Source organism: Glycine soja, chromosome 4, assembly GCF_004193775.1.
Source record: "Glycine soja cultivar W05 chromosome 4, ASM419377v2, whole genome shotgun sequence".
Taxonomy (NCBI): Eukaryota; Viridiplantae; Streptophyta; class Magnoliopsida; order Fabales; family Fabaceae; genus Glycine; species Glycine soja.
This window is the reverse complement of record NC_041005.1, coordinates 50,833,826-50,851,964: the sequence shown is the minus strand read 5'-3', so window position 1 is coordinate 50,851,964 and position 18,139 is coordinate 50,833,826. Positions and strand designations below refer to the sequence as shown.

General features: G+C 30.5%; 3 protein-coding genes across 3 annotated transcripts; all 3 read left to right on the top strand.

The window, feature by feature from the left end:
- The first annotated feature begins 8,601 nt into the window (after positions 1 to 8,601).
- On the top strand, positions 8,602 to 10,285 carry LOC114410375 (uncharacterized serine-rich protein C215.13-like). The gene has a single exon (XM_028374301.1). It carries the CDS (start codon positions 9,002 to 9,004, stop codon positions 9,977 to 9,979), a length of 978 nt encoding a protein of 325 aa, XP_028230102.1. The 5' UTR covers positions 8,602 to 9,001; the 3' UTR covers positions 9,980 to 10,285.
- A 4,058-nt stretch (positions 10,286 to 14,343) lies between these two features.
- LOC114410919 (gibberellin 20 oxidase 2-like) lies at positions 14,344 to 14,943 on the top strand. The gene has a single exon (XM_028374816.1). The coding sequence runs from the start codon at positions 14,461 to 14,463 to the stop codon at positions 14,941 to 14,943; it is 483 nt and encodes a 160-aa protein (XP_028230617.1). The 5' UTR covers positions 14,344 to 14,460.
- A 504-nt stretch (positions 14,944 to 15,447) lies between these two features.
- Positions 15,448 to 16,648, top strand: LOC114410918 (gibberellin 20 oxidase 2-like). The gene is made up of 2 exons (XM_028374815.1): positions 15,448 to 15,819; positions 16,312 to 16,648. Exons 1-2 carry the CDS (start codon positions 15,448 to 15,450, stop codon positions 16,585 to 16,587), a joined length of 648 nt encoding a protein of 215 aa, XP_028230616.1. The 3' UTR covers positions 16,588 to 16,648.
- The last annotated feature ends 1,491 nt before the right edge of the window (positions 16,649 to 18,139 follow it).

Genomic DNA, 18,139 nt, shown 5'->3' with positions numbered 1-18,139 from the left:
AAAAATGATAAAGTGGAATAAGATAATATTTTGTGTATATAATAAATATTCAAATTTTCACTCGTTTCGTTAAAAGAGAGATATGTGACTTTTTTTTTGCCTTGGCCTATTATTTTACTTCTTAGATTGAAGTGTGTACACCATTTTCTCATCCTAACATTTTTTAGTATAATCAAGTAAAAATAATTTCTGTTAAAAAATTAAAAGAATTTTTTTTTAAAATGAGATATGGAAGGAAGTAATTTTATCCGAATATCACACTATTGGATAAAAGAGATATTGAAGGGAGTAATTTTAGAGATTTCTCCTATAATTTTAATATTTTTTAAATATTAAATAGGGATACATTGTAAAAGTAAATTTCTTATAAGTAATTGAGCATAAAAAAAATGATCTTGTTGAGGATGAAAAAATGGCGTCTACTTGTGGTTGATTCCTACAGCACACCGGCAACATACCGAGTTTTATTTTAAAAAATATATATATTCCTATCACATTTTTCTTTCTCGATGTTAAATAATTGACGTAAGCTGCTACATGTCATGTTTACTTCGTCATAATTTTCATATGTGGTTATTCTGTTCTTTTTCTCTGTGTGGTGTTTTTCCTAGCGGACAATCAGTACTACATTTTATGACTCTATTAAAAAAGGTATTCTATCTTGCAGATTATATAAAATACTGCATGAGACAAAAAAAAAATAGATCAATTAAAAACATTTGACAATTGAGAAAATTATGTATACATAAAGATAAAATAAAAATACTTTTGAAATGATTGAAAGAAATTTTTTATTAATCAAAAAATACGTAATTAAGAGACTCTCTTGTGTTAATCATCGACAAATGTATCAATTTTATCATAAGTATTAAAGATTAAAATGGAAGTTTAAGTGTCGAATTCACATAGACTTTATTTGTACTTGTGTTGGTAAATACTCAATTTATAAGCCATAAAAGGAGTAAAAGATAAAAGAAATTGTAAATATGAAATTTGAGGATAAAAAGGGTAAAAGAAAAAGATAATAAAAAAATTAAACAATAGCATAAATGCAAAAGAAAAGTTCAGGATCTAATAATGTTGGGGTCTAACATACCTAAGTACCCTTGATGTAATATTAATGGTTTTATGCTTAACTTGGATACCTCACGCTGAAGAGTCTAACTTATGCATTCTCTCTCCTAATTTCCTTTACAAAGATGAAATAATAAGCAACATTAAGTATAAAAATGTATGCAAAGGTTCAACAAAGTCACTCTATCCTTAGAAATGCAATGTTGAAATACCCTTTCCCAAGTTCTTTAGACATTACCATCTCCCAATGAATAACCCCTAAAAACATATGAATGGATGACCAAACCACACAATAAAAAAATAATAAAAAAATTATAAGCCATAAAAGGAGTAAAAGATAAAAGAAATTGTAAATATGAAATTTGAGGATAAAAAGGGTAAAAGAAAAAGATAATAAAAAAATTAAACAATAGCATAAATGCAAAAGAAAAGTTCAGGATCTAATAATGTTGGGGTCTAACATACCTAAGTACCCTTGATGTAATATTAATGGTTTTATGCTTAACTTGGATACCTCACGCTGAAGAGTCTAACTTATGCATTCTCTCTCCTAATTTCCTTTACAAAGATGAAATAATAAGCAACATTAAGTATAAAAATGTATGCAAAGGTTCAACAAAGTCACTCTATCCTTAGAAATGCAATGTTGAAATACCCTTTCCCAAGTTCTTTAGACATTACCATCTCCCAATGAATAACCCCTAAAAACATATGAATGGATGACCAAACCACACAATAAAAATGAAAAACAGGAAAAAATAATAGAAATTGAGATTGCATTACTAGTAACAAGCAAAAGGGGAATAACTAAGAAAGAAGGTTTCCCTTAAGGGATAGACCCAATGTGTGAGTTGTTATGAGATTGTGTCTTTTCCTTCGGTTTCTTCCTCCTTATATCACCGGATAACTTACTGTTCACGCTAACTTCGTGTTTAGCGCGGGCTTTCGCGCTAAGGGTGCCTTTGGACTTCGTTGTGGGCTTTTTCGTGCGCTAAGCACGGACACACGCTAAGCTTGGGTGGTGCACTAAGCGAGCTGTCCACTTCTTTAATTTTTCTTCAAGGTTTTTTCTTTCAGTTTTTACATCAATTTTTCCTCTAAAGCACTTAAAATCTTATTCTTATGAATTCTGCTAATTGAAAATAGTAAACATGTTAATTTCTTCATTATTTCCTTAAAAACAATAATAAAGTAAAGAAATTACACCCATTTATTAGTTAAAATTAACTATCAAATTAGTTCATATTTCGCAATTATTATCTTGACTAAAGAAATTTTGATTCTTTAATTTGTATATCCAAAATAACTTTGGTTGTTATTAGGGCACTTATGTTCCCTTTAGTTAGATAGAAGAAAAAGTTTTAGTATGCAATCGAGGGAACAAATATATAAGAGATTTAAACAATGAATAATTTAACAAATTACATAAGTGAATTTGATATTATATTTTAATTTAAAATCTTAAAACTTAAATTTATAATTTTTATTTCTACTTCTATGATGATCAACTTTTTATTTATATTCGATGTAAGAATTTACTTCAAACTTGTTGGATTACATGTTTAACATTTGAATTGAAAAAAAAAATGAAAGAAAGAAAAATATAAATTTTTATTTTTAAAAATCAAATTTTTTCTTCATTTTCTCTCCAAGCAAAGAAAAAAAAAATACTTCCTTATATTTTTTTTTCTTTTCTATTTTCTTTCCTCTCACCTTCTTTTTGTCCTAACAAACTTAGAGTGCCCGGCCAGAGCTTCTCTCCTTAACCCCATTCACATTATTCTTTCCTTTTTAAACAAACTATTATTTAACTAAAGTGGTTGCTTATTTAATTAACACCGTGGGAGTTGGCAATAGCGTAGGGGTTGTTCACTAGAATTGTGGGAGAGATGAGAGGGGTGGGGTTGTGTTGCCAAGGGGTTGCTGAGTATGACATAAACGTGGAACCTGATCAGCCAAATAATAAGGAGAAAATTATTGTTCCCGTTAGAACAGAGTCCTTAAATAAATCCAGGGATCATGCAACTGTGATTCCTGCAAAGAGAAAGTGTGTCAAGAAAATGGTGTGTAGCTGTTTTCTCCAATGCATCTGTGATAAGTGCTCCAAGACCAAGACCAAGACCAAGACCAAAAAGGCTGTGTATGGTTCAGGTAATAACTAATTGGCTTTTTATGTTTCATTGATGTTATATGTCAGTGATTTTTGTTTTTTGTACGTTGTTACTTTACGATTGCCCAATTGAGATGTATATGTTCATGATTAATTGTGTCTAGCTTCTAATCCATTTACTGGGTGGTACTAATGTATTGATTTTTATTTCATTTGTTTTGCAGCCAATTATGGAAACTAATCAAAGGGTACTCTCTTTGCAACTGGCAAATGAAATAAGCACAGCTTCCTAGTGTTCTTTCTGCTTTACAGATATGATGGTGGGGAGGGAAATTGTTGTAATATTCCTGCTTGATGCTTGATGCTTGAATAAGGAATAACAGAGTGTTGTAATTTATTACTAGAGTTCAGCTATTTATAGTACCAAAAAACATTAATATATGTACACTTTTTTAGTTCCTTGAAAAAAATTTATATTCGGTACTAATTTCAATAGACAAATATCAGGTACCAAGATTGTGGAGTTGATTTTCATCAATTTTTCTAGTTTTATTTTTTTAATAATATTCTCCAATAAAAGTTAAGGAAGTATGTTTCGTATCGTATAGTTTTTTGACAACAAATTTTCTGACAAACAACAATATTTCTTTTTATTTAAAAGTTAAAAGAAAGAAGGATAAATGACTATTATGGTAATTGATGGTGTAAATTGGTGATAATTTAATTCAAGAAAAAAATGAAAATTTTAATTTAGTCCATCAATATATAAAAAGTAAGATAATTATGTTCTACCATTTAGTTTTTATAAAGCTATTTTAACATTTAAGGAGTAACTTAAAACTAAGTTGTAAAATTTACAAATTAATTTATCATTAGATTATATGATATGATATATTTGTTATACTTTTTATATATTTAAAAATATAATTAAATAAAAATTTTTGTTCTTTCAAAAACTAAATTATCTTATATATTTAAGGATCAAAATGATAATTTATCCATAAACACAAATAAACTTGTGAGTTGTGAGTTTTATGAAAATCTCACAATTGTTCAAATTTTCATACCGACCAATCTATATTAGTTTTAATTATTACAAATATAAATGACATACAGTCTATATGTCAATCCTTTTATATATATATATATATATATATATTCTCCATTTACTTCTAGCTCTATTAGTTATTTTATTTTTACTTTTCTCTACACTAGCTATCAATAATTAGTCACTATACCTCTTTATTCCTTTATATATAAAGTCCGAACATTATAATTTTATTTGTTAGAAAATAATGACTTCTGTGTTGATAATTAATTGAACATTCAATAAAAATGTTAATGATACACTTTTTAGTATAATAACTTTTTAACAGATTTTACATTTTCATAATTTGTTTAAATTCATGAAATTATGAGTAAAATACTTATCATAAAAACTAAAATTTATAATCTTTTTGTAAATTTTGATAAATTCAAACCGATAACAATAAATATGTATTAAAGAACTAACGGGTGTAACTTATTGAATAATACGCATAAGCTATTGAAAACTATTATTACTTCTTATGGATAAAAGATATATTAAAAATATGATATTAATATTTTTCCAAAATAGATCCAACGTACAAGCAAACTAGTGTAATGCACTGGTATTTCCTTAACCTTTGACTGCACTAAATTAAAAATTACTGGGGACTGACTCCTAATTCATGGATTGTCCACAAAATGCATGCAATTTGTAGTGCCGCAAGGAGACCAACCAAAACCCACAAGGCCACATAATCTGGCCGGTAGAATTGCATATAAATGTTATTGAAGGACATAAATAGTAAAGGATGGTCTAGAGTTAGTTCGCATGATAAGAATGTATATATATAGGAATATTTTCATAGAAAAAGTCTCTAGTTTAAATCTGGTAGAAAAATAATCTTTGAAAAAAGATGGGTTGATACAACATACAAGCCTTCACGGAACTATCTTAAAAAAGGAAACCCTGTAGATATACATTCCAAAGAAAAAGGGACATAATTTTCTTTTGGGGGTGAAAAAGGAAGCATAACTTGTGATCGTTGATGACATGATAAAATAAAATATTAAAAACAATGCTTTTACATTTCTTCCTTCTTTTTTCCTGGGAATCGAGTCCTCTTTGTGGTGGAATTCCTGACATGGTTTGGATTCCATATACTCCATTTTCATGTGGCTCAGAGATGATATGACGAGAAAGATCAAAGTTTTGAAGCTAGTGTTGATTTGATTCTATTATGTTTTGATGCCGAAGCCAATCATGTAAAAACTAGAATTTATAAGGAGGAACGGAAGAAGTCTTTTCACTCTTTTGTGCTGTCATAGTTCATAGCACATTCATGCTAGCTGCACCTCCGGCATCTGCATAATGATGCAACATATTTTATTTATCATTTTTAAAACGCGATAATGACTCAAATTTTTTAAAGATTGAACCTTCTTAAATAAAATATTATTTTAGATCCGTCGTTCTTTGTAAATTATAAGCTTTCAAAACTAACTTTGTAGACATACATAAACCAAATCAATTAAGAGTATCCATTCTTCCTTAATTAATTTGGTGAGAAATTTTACATAATTTAGATATTATTTAATTTCTTAATTAGCTAACAATGAAAAATTAGATAATTATGCTATTTTGAAAATGGTATGTATTGATATATGTTGTTTCAAAAAGACATTTCTAAAAGTCATAATACCTTAATGAGTCATCACAACAATCGTTGACATGTGCACACACTTATTTGAGACAAAGAGTTGAAAGACACATGTTGAACGATTAACAAGTACACCAAATTATCCTAAGCAATAAAGTAAAATGTTCGAGTGTCGAGTATACAAAGACTTTATTGGTACTTAGATGGATGAATTCTCAATTTTTAAGTGATTAATCAATTAAAGATTTAAGAGATGAAATATTAAAGATAAATTGACATAAAATTAAACTAATTATCTAAAATAGGCAAGAGCAAAGAAAAACAAACACTTTGAAATTGTAATGCAAAAGTTGATTCAGAATGCGAATATGTTGGAGCTTAACTTACCAAACTACTCTCAATGTAATGTTAATTATTTTTCTCTATTTAATATTATTTCAATTATCACATACATTTACTCAATTACTCTAATCATGATCCCTCAAGTGAAAAAGTCTAATTTATTTGATCCCTTTCCTAATGTTTTAAGAGAATAAACTAGTTAAATTGTATTATGAACAGAGATGCATGAGATAGGCTAAATAATATCATTATATTCCTATATATGAATCATTTAGATGTCATTTCCCAGTTCTGAAGAGAATAGCATTTTCCATTGCCTAAACCCTTAAAACATACCATGAATATGAGTGATCAGACTACAATCAATGAAATTAAACACAAAAAAGAGACTAATAATTAAAATAACATTAAATAGATAGTAGGAAAGAAATTACATCACGAGTGTTTGGTTGTTAGGCTCCAAACATTGGGGAGTTTAGTCTTTCATTGTCATGAGAAAGTTTACAATTGCAAGGGGTTGATGGGGAGAGAAGAAGAATGAGAAGAATGGAGATGGAGGGAAGAAATGACCCATAAAGGTTGGTTTCTCCTATTTGGGAAACTCTAATTTCGTGGGTATTCAATATAGAGCTTTGTGTCTTAGTGTATATTTTTCCTTTGCTTCCTCCTCTTTTTATAGGTGAAGTTAGTTTAAAATTTACGCAATCTCACGCTAAGTGAGACCATTGTGCTTAGCGAGTGAGTTAGTGGTCACGCGCTTAGCGCGCGACTCATGCTAAGCACGCCTTCACATGGTATCTGGCGTCTGCATGTGATTTTTGTGCGCTGAGCGAGTGCTGCATGCTGAGCAAGTGTTGTGCGTTGAGCGAGAGTCTTCAGATCTTCAACTTCTCTTCCAAGCTTTCTTTTATGTTTTTGCAACAAATACACCATAAAAACAGTATAAATTCACTAGTTTAGACACCTAGTAGACAAAAACTTAGATGATACTAAAATTCTAAATTATTCACACAGAAAGGAGCAATAAAAGAGGGGAAAATCTAACAATTTTTGTATGATTTAATCATAAATATACATATGCAACACAATTATTAATACACTAAAGACCTAAAGTTAAGAGGCTAAAAATGTATATTGTCGATGAACAACACAATGTGAGGAGCCACCATCAAAAGCTTTGCTTTGCAAGGTATGTTTTCTAAGTTTCTCTTAAAAAATCCAAGTTTGATTTACACACTACAATAGATGAAGTTAGTGATAAACTTACCTTGAAACACATTACGTGGAGGGAAACATACAATAGTACGTATAATATTGATGAAAAATATAATATTAGATAATGAATATGGGTGAAAATTAAGATTTTAAAGACCAACAAACCGTGAAGGGTGTAAGATAAGAGTTTAAATGGATAAATTTGGTAGTAAAAATATAAGAAGGAGAAAGGGGTGCAGTTAGCAAAAACGAAAGTGTATATAGAAGGTGCCGAATACAATTGGAAAGCAAGCTAGCTAGAAAGGATGCCGAAACGGATTCAAGAAAATCACGGAATCAGGGCCATGCCAACACAACAGAATCACTGCAAAATGGGGACTCCAAATCTACTACTGTTGCAGTAAGCACTGCCACTTGGATGAAGGGGCCTTAAACCCGTTGTGCTTACAAAAAGGGGAAAAGTGTTAAAGCGGGTTGTGAATGACATCTTGAGTTCTTCCTCCGCAGACTCTACCTCACAATAAGTTACAAGTGGGTATCTATATGGTATGTTTGTGTACACATGTGTATCCTTGTTTACGGTTTCACTACATATATAAGTTGATGTGTTAATTATTGCCTTGACTCGTGCTTGTCTGGCGGAGCTGGTTGTGTAACAAAAGGCAAATTGAAAGCTATGTAAGTGATCAGATTAAGATTTATTTTTCTTGATTTTTCGGTTCATTAGAGAGAAAAAATTCTGATTAATTTAAAATTTAATTAAAAAATAAGTAAAGTCAGATCAATTATTTCTGTCATTAATCAAATTTAAATATTATCTGAATAATTTAGTTTTAACTTTAATTTTACACACATTAATTCCTTATATCCAACGGTTAGTTGTTATTGCGGGATATGATGTCATCCTTTGTGGTTGTCAATTATGCATTATCGTATCTGATGTAATCTTTTTCAGTATAATTTATAAACGATCAACTTAGAAGGATAGAATGGAACCTTTGTTTTCTTCATTATTACCCGACGATAGAATGGAACCTTTGTTTTCTTTCCCTTTCTTTTTTGAGTCGGTGTCAAATTTCAATTGGGTCGGCAACATTTTTGCTAGTGAAAATTAAAAATAACTATTTCCTTAAATTTAAACATATGAAAAAATAATCATTCCTTGTTTGGTTTGAGTTCTAAGATAAAATACGTAGTTGGTGATTGACCCAAAACGTTGTGGCATTGCACACGAAGACTTAGACCCTACCATTACTTCCTACTTCCTACTTGGTATTCCTAATCAAGGTCAAAAGCAAGGAGTGATGATAGTATCCACTATGAACTATCCACCACTACCATGTTGGTATATATTATATAACCGTTACCCAACGGAACCCGTCCCCGGTACCCAAATTCAAATAACACCACCTCTGAAAAAGCAAAAGAGCAACACCACAAAAAGCAAAAGACATTCCCTGACTTTCCCTTCCTTTTTTCAAATGCAACTAATTTCATTTATCAAACATAAACCACTCACTCCCCTTCTTCCATTCCACTTCAATATCCTCGTTTCTAATTTCTCAACCAAATAATGGGTTGCTGCGTTAGCAAATGCAGGCCCGAATACAAACCCTCCCCAGAACAAGAACATCACTTCAACTTCAACCATGTTCAAGACAAGCTTCCAATCTCTCAAGCTCCACCACTTCCACCAACCCTTTACTCCTCAACAAAAATCTCACCCTCCCCACCTTCTCCAACCTCTTCTACTTCCTCAATCTCATCCTTCACATGCACCACTTCCAACACCATCTCCTCAGCCTCTTCCCTTTCCACCGCTTCCTCTTCCTTGAGCTCCAAGGACAGGTCCTTCTCCAACGAGTTCCTCTGGTCGTGCTACAAGGACAACCCTCACATCATCACTCGCATCAACTCACTCAGGGATTCCACCTCTCTCTCCTTCATGCCACCTACTAAACCTAATAGAAAGGTTGTAAACATAAACCCTTCACCACCCAAACCCAACTTAGCAACACTGAAGCAGTCTCCACCACAAAATACTGTTGGGTCGTTTTCCATGCCACAGAAAAGGGTGCGATCAAATTCGCCAACGAACCTAACACGACAGAAGAGTTTCCGAAAGGATACGGAGAGGTCCGTTACTATTAACTATGCTTCCAACATGCAGAGTAGGACGCTAATTAGGTCACCCTCTCCCAGCAGAAGATTCAACGGAGACAAATGTGGAAGTGCTAATTTGGGTATAACGATCAACAGTTCCAAGGTTAGTAGTGTTAGTGGAGTTCATTCGAATTCTCACCATCATTCTGTTTTGCCTTCTACGAGGAAAGAGAGTGTTAAAGCGGTGAGTCCCAATAATAATAATTGTTCACGAAGAGTACTTCATTCTGGTTTGAGAAACACTCATGAGACTTGCACTTTAGGGGTTGGTCCTAAAGTTGATGAAACCGTGGTTAAGGATGTGGTGTCTGACCATGACATGGACTTAACTCTGATGGAGGATATTGACAACCCTCTTATATCCTTGGATTGTTTTATCTTTTTGTAGAGAACGGTGTGTCCTACATATTCATATATTTTGGTGTCCATAGAAAGTTCGAAACCAATTTCTTTCTGCTTCTTTTTGTTTGTTTTATTTTTACTTTTTTTATGCTTGTTGAATATTAGTACAATTTATTCTTAACTCCGCTAGAAGTTTGTAAGGTTGATGAAATTATTGTTTCAACCTTTTAGATGTAGGATTAAAAACACTATTGTGTGTTTTCCTTTGGCTGGTTTGAATTTGTTATGTTTGAGCATAATGAGAGAAGTCTTGTATAATGTGAGACCGTAATTAAGATCTGATTTACATTAATTTCATTATAGTCTAACAATATGATGATGGTCTTGTTTAAATTATAACTAGTAAAAAATTCTTAACTTTTTTTTAATAGACAAATATTAATTTGTTAAATTTTTAATTTTATTACTAGAGAGGATGAAATCTTTCATTTTTTTTTCTTCTTTTCTTCTTTCTTAACCATTTAATCCAACTTATATATCCTTGTATTCATATATTAATGCATGGACAATGCCTTAAAAAAGTACGAAAGAGTAGGCGACCTTGATTTCCCACACTACAAGCCGAACAGCTTCAATGTAAAGTAGTATTGGTACTAACAAACACCACTACAAGAAATAAAGTAGTAGGGGACACATGGATATATACTAAATTCTATTCAAATCACAAATATCGCCATTTATGTTTAACTTGATGTGATATGGCTTAATTGGGCATATTTTGTGCTCATATTAAGTTTAGCTTTGTAATGAAATTTTAGCTAAAATAAAACAGGGAGCTCATTCAAATTTATATAAAAAAATAATTATAACTCAAGTTTTTCTTTTAAATTAATCTTGATAAGTTTTCTAGTGTTCAGTCAATCTAAAGGGAAAAGATCGATCACATACCCTGTGATTTTCAAGACAGCGAGTTCAACCTTCAATGGTGGATGAACAAGACCTTTAAATAGTAGTCTTCTGCACAAACTCCCCAGCGAGCGAGAGACATACTGAGGTACTCAAGTTAGTAACAACCAAAGTCAAGAGATAATGAATAGAATATTGCATACATAGGGAGGCTTAGCTTAGAATTTTTAGAACCTTTTTTGTCTGTACCCTAAATAACTGACGAGGATAAGTCATTAAGTCTAATTGGGTTGTGGAATATTCTAATACATATAGTATAACTTATTAAAGTAAGTTTTTTTTTTTTATCAATTTACTTCACATAGTTTTGTTTGAATATTTTTTTTTATAAATACTTATAAGAAAAGAAAATAAGTATATAAAATACATTGAAATTTTTAATAAGTTAGTTAACTTATGCATCTTAGCTTTTAACTTATGTGAGAAGCTCAACTCATATTTTTGTATTTTTTTTTCTGCTATAAGTATTTATGGACATTGAAAAGGTGTTTGATTAAGTTTTTTTTTGTGATAGCGTTTAATAAGTTATTCAACTAAATACTCGCCTACTTCTCAAATTGCTCAGTATATTACTCAAATATACATGCATCTTATATGTCTTTGAGTCTAATATAAAGAATTAACGAAGAATTATTAATTAAAAAAATCATTAATAAATAATTTTATGCATAGCTAATTAAAGAGAGAAGTGAGATAGATATATTTAATGATAGATGGTGACTACCCCTATATTTAATTAATTCCACTGTAGTGAAGCTGAGTTCAAACATTCTCATTGTATATCCCATAACTTTTCAGTAGAGAAGTAGAAAAAAACATATATTTTAACTCGATCCAAGTGTTTTTATTTTTTCGTTCGACAATTCAATCCAAGTTAAACTAGCTACATGTAGTAATGCAGCTAATCACTGTAGATCTAATATGTTAGCCCAGCTCTTAGAATACGAATCGGTGTTTGTATTTTTTGACCTAGTTATTAAGCATCAAGGCCCAACTATTAGAGTTAGCTAGGGCCACTGAGTGGCATATAATCAGTTTATATTTGGTAATTGGATCTTCACCTAAAGTTGTTTTGCTTTGCTCTTCAACTTTGCTTCCTCATGCGAGATGAGTGGAGAGAACAGATTGAGGAATAAAAGGAGAGGACACAAAAAATAAATAAATAGAAATTTAGTATATAAATGTGATAAATGGCATGATATATAAAAGAAATTGAAATAGAAAGAGAGAAGTGATGAGAAAATAAAGTGAGTGTGTTAAAATTAAAATTCTCTTGCTTTTCATGTTGTCTCTTCCAAAGTTGCCGTCTCCAATAATAAAAAAACATTACAACATGACACGAGTATACGCATGCTTTCCAAATTCCAACACGGATCGGATTTTGACTACACGTAATTGGATTTAAAAGGGCAATTTGAGGAGTAGTCAAAATCCGATTTCAAATTTTAGTTTTAGATACCATAAATAATTGTGACTGGCCAGAAATAAAATGTCATGTACTAACACGTCGGAACGTACCAAAAGACAATTTAAGAGTTTTTTTTTTTTATAAAATAAACATATATATGATCTTTTTCTAAGATTAGTTTCTTCGGTTTTCAATAAATTTATCTTAATTAAAATAAAAATATTTTCTCCTTGGTTTTTTTCTTCTTCTTAGTTCTTACAACGATTCATAATATTTACGTAACTATTTAATTTTCAAATGTTATGCACTTCTGCGTATCGTAATAAAATATGTATTACATTGTTTAAGTTGTATGAACGCAGATTCTTTTTAAATAAAACCTTTTCTTCCCAAAAACCTCTAATTTTCTAATTTATTCACTTTCTCTAATAACTATTTTGTTAATTTTATTTATTCCTTGTCTTTCCATTACAAATAATTATCTATTTTTTGTTATTGTATTTTTTTATGTGATTACTTTTATGCTTCGCTCATAAAAAGCCTTGCTATTATTTTATCGTTACAAGCATCTTTAATATCGTTTTAATTTGATTTGTAGATGAAAATCGATATCTTGTTTGTTGCCAGATCCTTGAAAGTTGAAACATTATACCTTTAATTTGGGTAGAAACGCTAAGAGTAATACTGTAATGCTATTAAGTAGGCATGGGGTGATTGGATGGAGGCGTGCTTATTTAGATTCTACATAAAATACTAAAATCTTGTTATCTTAATAATATTATTTAGTAATAGAAGCGTCAAAAAAAGGAAAGAAAAAAACCATTTGACTTTTAAATAGCCGTTTTGATATATTTTAATATTTAAAATATTTTTTGAATAAAAATAAATTATTAAAGAAACACTTAATTAAATTATTTACCCTCACATATCGTAATTTTAAAATTATTTTACCAGTATCAAATAATAATTCTAATACCTAATAAATAATGATAAATCGTGTCTATGAAATAATGTTCTCATTACACTACTTTGTTTGAGAGATATAAGTGAAAGAAAGATTTTAATATAATTCGTATCTTGTTTTCCTAATTTGGGGTGATATATACAAAATAATGAAAAACATGACACGCAAGATTGCAAGTCTGCATCCATGTTTTCTTTTTCGCCCCACCTCCCGAACTCTCCCAACGCCAAACGTGGTGGACAGGGAAAAATATATATATTTTGAACATAAAAATAAAATGTTATTCTGTTCATTATAAAATATAATTTGTGTAAAAAAATATTAAGTAGTAGTCAATGCCGCTACCATGACCGTGAAATCAATTTAACAGCAACACTTACGAAATATATCTTGCTCAATGTTTATATTTTTTTTGGGGTTATTGAAAGAGTTTGAATCGTGTTTTCTCATTAGTAACGTAAAAATATATATAATATAGAAGAATATTAATTAGCCTAGAAAGTAGAAAACCAATTAACTAGAAAGTAGAAAACCGTAGGAAAAATGATGTGGTGATGTAAATCATGAACCCTAACGAGAACTTTGAATAAAGCCGCCCAAGAGTGATATATGCCATGCTCCGCAGCCAACGTTAGGAGAATGAGAGACTTGACATTGGTGATAGTTAAAGCAGGATAGAATTTGGGTTGATGGACCATGGAAAATTACAACAGAAAGAGAATAAAAAAGGGTGGAAGAGAGGTGGTTGTTAAGGATTTTAAAATCAAAACTAAACTAATATCATAAAAGAGTTTGAATCGTGCTTTCTCATCGTTAACGTGAGAATATATACAATATATAAGAACATTAATTAACCTAGAAAGTAGAAAACTAATTAATTAAGAATATGGATAGAATATACATAAGATTAATTACATAATCAAAATAGGAGATATACACAAATATAGAATATATATATATCATATATTCTAACAGTTATTTTTAAAAAATGTTTTCGACTGATTTTTCTATCTCCCCAACTCTATAAATACATGCCATATGCATTGCCCAATATAACGTGCCCTGTCTTTTCCTTGTCTAATATTTAAGCTCAGTACTTGATCAATAGGTTTTGTACGTGTTAGTTAGCTAGCTAGAGTTCCTTAATTCCTTCCTTAATTGACTGAAACAACACAATTAACGTGAGACGATGGATTCAGGTGGTCTCTTGCGGTGTGAACTAGAGGTTCTGCCCCACGTGCCAACCAATTTCATTTGGCCAAAGGAGTACTTGGTGGATGCACAACACGAGCTCCAAGCACCAGTGGTGGACCTTTATGGCTTTCTCAGAGGGGAAAACGAGGCTACAAAACATGCTGCTAAGCTCATAAGTGAAGCTTGCTTGAAACATGGCTTCTTCCAAGTGATCAACCACGGGGTTGATCCACACCTCATTCGTCAAGCACATGATCAAATGGACACTTTCTTCAAGCTCCCAATTCATAGGAAATTGAGTGTTCATAAGACACCCGGTTCCATGTGGGGCTACTCTGGTGCACATGCTCATCGCTTCTCCTCCCAATTGCCATGGAAGGAAACCCTCTCTTTCCCATACCATGACAACACCTTAGAGCCTGTTGTAACAAACTACTTCAAATCCACCATAGGAGAAGACTTTGAACAAACCGGGTAAGACTAGTAATGGACCAATACCTTGATTTAATTTTTATAACATCCTTTTTGAGAAATAATATTTGGACACTCCAAAAGTGTAAATACAAAATTAACGAGAAATTGTTACATGAAATTATTAAATGATTCATAATATCATGTATTTATGTTTTTAATTACTCTTTACATGACTTATAATTGATATTTTAAATTTACAAAAAAAAAAAGTTAATAAAACTAAATTATGTGTTAAATAGATATCGATGTGAACCACAACGGTTCTAAACGGTATAATATATATCTTTTTCTTATTAATACTTATCATTTAGTTTTCTCTTATCATGTCATTTTTTTTTTATCGTATTTCGTCTTTTCTTTCTCGTGTATCTTTCTCTCCTCGATTGTCAACTAGCTTGGATGGGTATAATATCATGCATCAATTTTAAAAGTAATCTTTTTTATATATATTTTATTATTTATTTGAATTTTGGCTTGCTCTTTCTATGACATTGAAAGACAAATCGTGATGATCTCTAACCATATACAAGAATATTCCCCATGTTGTGGATTTCCCAGAGAGACATTCCAGAAATACTGTGGAGCTATGAAGCAATTGGGAATGAAACTGATAGAGCTATTGGCAATGAGCTTAGGCGTGGATCGGTTGCATTATAGGGACTTGTTTGAAGAAGGGTGCTCTATCATGAGATGCAACAATTACCCATCTTGCCAACAACCGAGCCTCACACTCGGGACAGGACCACACTGTGATCCAACGTCGTTAACCATACTTCACCAAGATCATGTTGGAGGCCTTCATGTATTTGCAGACAACAAATGGCAGACGGTTCCTCCTCGTCTGGATGCATTTGTAGTGAACATTGGAGACACCTTCACGGTAGGTCCTATATGTATATGCATTTCATTATATTATCTTGAGTAACAGAAGATATAAGACTGATTAGACGGCGAAGAAAGAAAAAGAAAAGAATAGTGATAGGATTTTATCTCTCTTACTAATAAAAATTAATTATAAATATTTATCGATAAAAAAATTATTATTTTGAGTCATGATTTTTTCACACGTTTTTTTTAACATCAGCTCACTTTATATCTGTATTTATCCTTTTTTTTTATCATATGCTATGTCATCACTCTATAATGATTCATTTACTTAGAGAACAAATGTCAAAATAGATTGAATCCATAGGTCAACCCATTTAAATGGTTGGATTGTATTGATCGCTTATAATGTATGTATTGATAATATATTAAGAGAGTAGAGATGGGTTGATGCAACACAGTGGATATATATAATTTGGATCTTGTATGTATGTGTGTGAGGTTAAATATTAGACAAGAGGAATCATGGAATTGTTGTGTCTTGTAGGCATTATCGAATGGGAGATACAAAAGTTGCCTCCATAGGGCAGTGGTGAACAAGTACAAGGAGAGGAAGTCCTTGGCGTTCTTTCTATGCCCAAAAGAAGACAAGTTGGTGAGAGCCCCAAATGATATTGTGAGCATGGATGGCACCAAACACTATCCCGATTTTACATGGTCACATTTGCTTCACTTCACGCAAAACCACTATAGAGCAGACCAAGCTACACTACCAAACTTCACCAAGTGGTTGTTATCCTCCAAAACCACACACACTAGCTAGCCTGCTTTTATGCAAACCAACTAATAAATTTGGTTGTTCTATTTTTTTTTTATATGTATTATTTAACCAACTGAATTATAACTCTTTGATGTTGTTCTACTACTTCAAAACCTTTACTTTTTATGTCACTTTACATGCATATCTATTGGCCTTTATCTTTCATGTTTCTTAACCCACATATTCGCTGGATTGAAACTAGTCACGTAGTATAAACTTAACATTATATATATATATATATATATATATATATATATATATATATATATATATATATATACGTACGTAGGTTAATATTATTCAATAATTAAAATATTATTTAAATTATTATTTAGTAGTTATATCAATTCATTGGTTAATGTATCATATCCCCTCTCCTCCTTTTCTCGAGAAATAAGAAGTCCTAATTACCTTTACATAAAATCTAATGCTGAAAGGAGAAGAAAAAAGAAAAAAAAATCACAAGTTCAAATTCTTTCTCTAATAAAACTTAATAATAATAATAATAATAATAATAATTAACATTTATCAATAAAAAAACAAATTTTACATCAAGTTAATAATATGTTTTTCTGTTAAGTAGTTTGGACATATATAGTTATTAACGTACACGTACTCACTCTCTGGATTAAGGATAGTATCTCTCTGAATATTTTTTTCTAATCTCCCTATTATCTAAACAATCATTATGAATGATCTAGTATGAATTTAGATACGTGTTCTTGATTTATCTCGGTCACGTAATGATGATTTAAATGTTATAATTCGTATTTACAAGTAGTTTAGTTATTCTAAAATTGCCTTAAATTCATTACCTACAACATCCACAAAGCATCCCCTTATACCACAATTTAATTTATTTGAAGGATAGGGCTCAAAATTAATGTGCTAGTTTTAGAAGCCACAGATTTCAAGCCCGCTCAAGATTGATTAGAGGGTTTTTTTTTTTGGGTATATGCACACTCTTTCTTCATATATTTTCCAATATACACTGGCTTTTAGTTTTATTTCCAGTTTTAGTTTTATTTCCAGTCTACACTTGTTTTCTAATTGTAGTTGGAAGTCGGCCGACTTCCTTAAGTTGCCATTTTTTTAAAATTAAATTTTTTATAAAATATAAATATTATATTATATAAAATTTTATTTAATTAATTTTAAAATAACTTTTTTATTTAATTAAATTTTATAATTTTTTAATAAGAAAAAGATATTATTAAATATAATTATTTTTCTTTTATTATTTAATTAACTTAACATATTTTTAGGTGAATATTTTTTTAAATCTAAATGTTGTAATATAGTTATTATTGATATAATTATATTTATAAATATAATTATTTTGTTTATGTTATTAGATTTAATTAAAAATGATAAGACTTTTTGTTTAACAATGTATTTATAGAAGAACATTATACTGTATTATTAATAAAATACTTATAGAATCACACTTGACTAAGGAAAAACTTAAGATAAAGTTATATTAAGACAATTGTTTCTGTTATGACCATGTTGCAATAAGATCTGTCACAATAATAATCCATCAACCAACCAACAT

Coding starts and splice junctions, on each gene's coding strand:
- LOC114410375 (XM_028374301.1), top strand. CDS start 9,002: ATGGGTTGCTGCGTTAGCAAATGCAGGCCCGAATACAAACCCTCCCCA.
- LOC114410919 (XM_028374816.1), top strand. CDS start 14,461: ATGGATTCAGGTGGTCTCTTGCGGTGTGAACTAGAGGTTCTGCCCCAC.
- LOC114410918 (XM_028374815.1), top strand. CDS start 15,448: ATGATCTCTAACCATATACAAGAATATTCCCCATGTTGTGGATTTCCC. Junction 15,820..16,311: donor ACATTGGAGACACCTTCACG/GTAGGTCCTATA, acceptor TGTGTCTTGTAG/GCATTATCGAATGGGAGATA.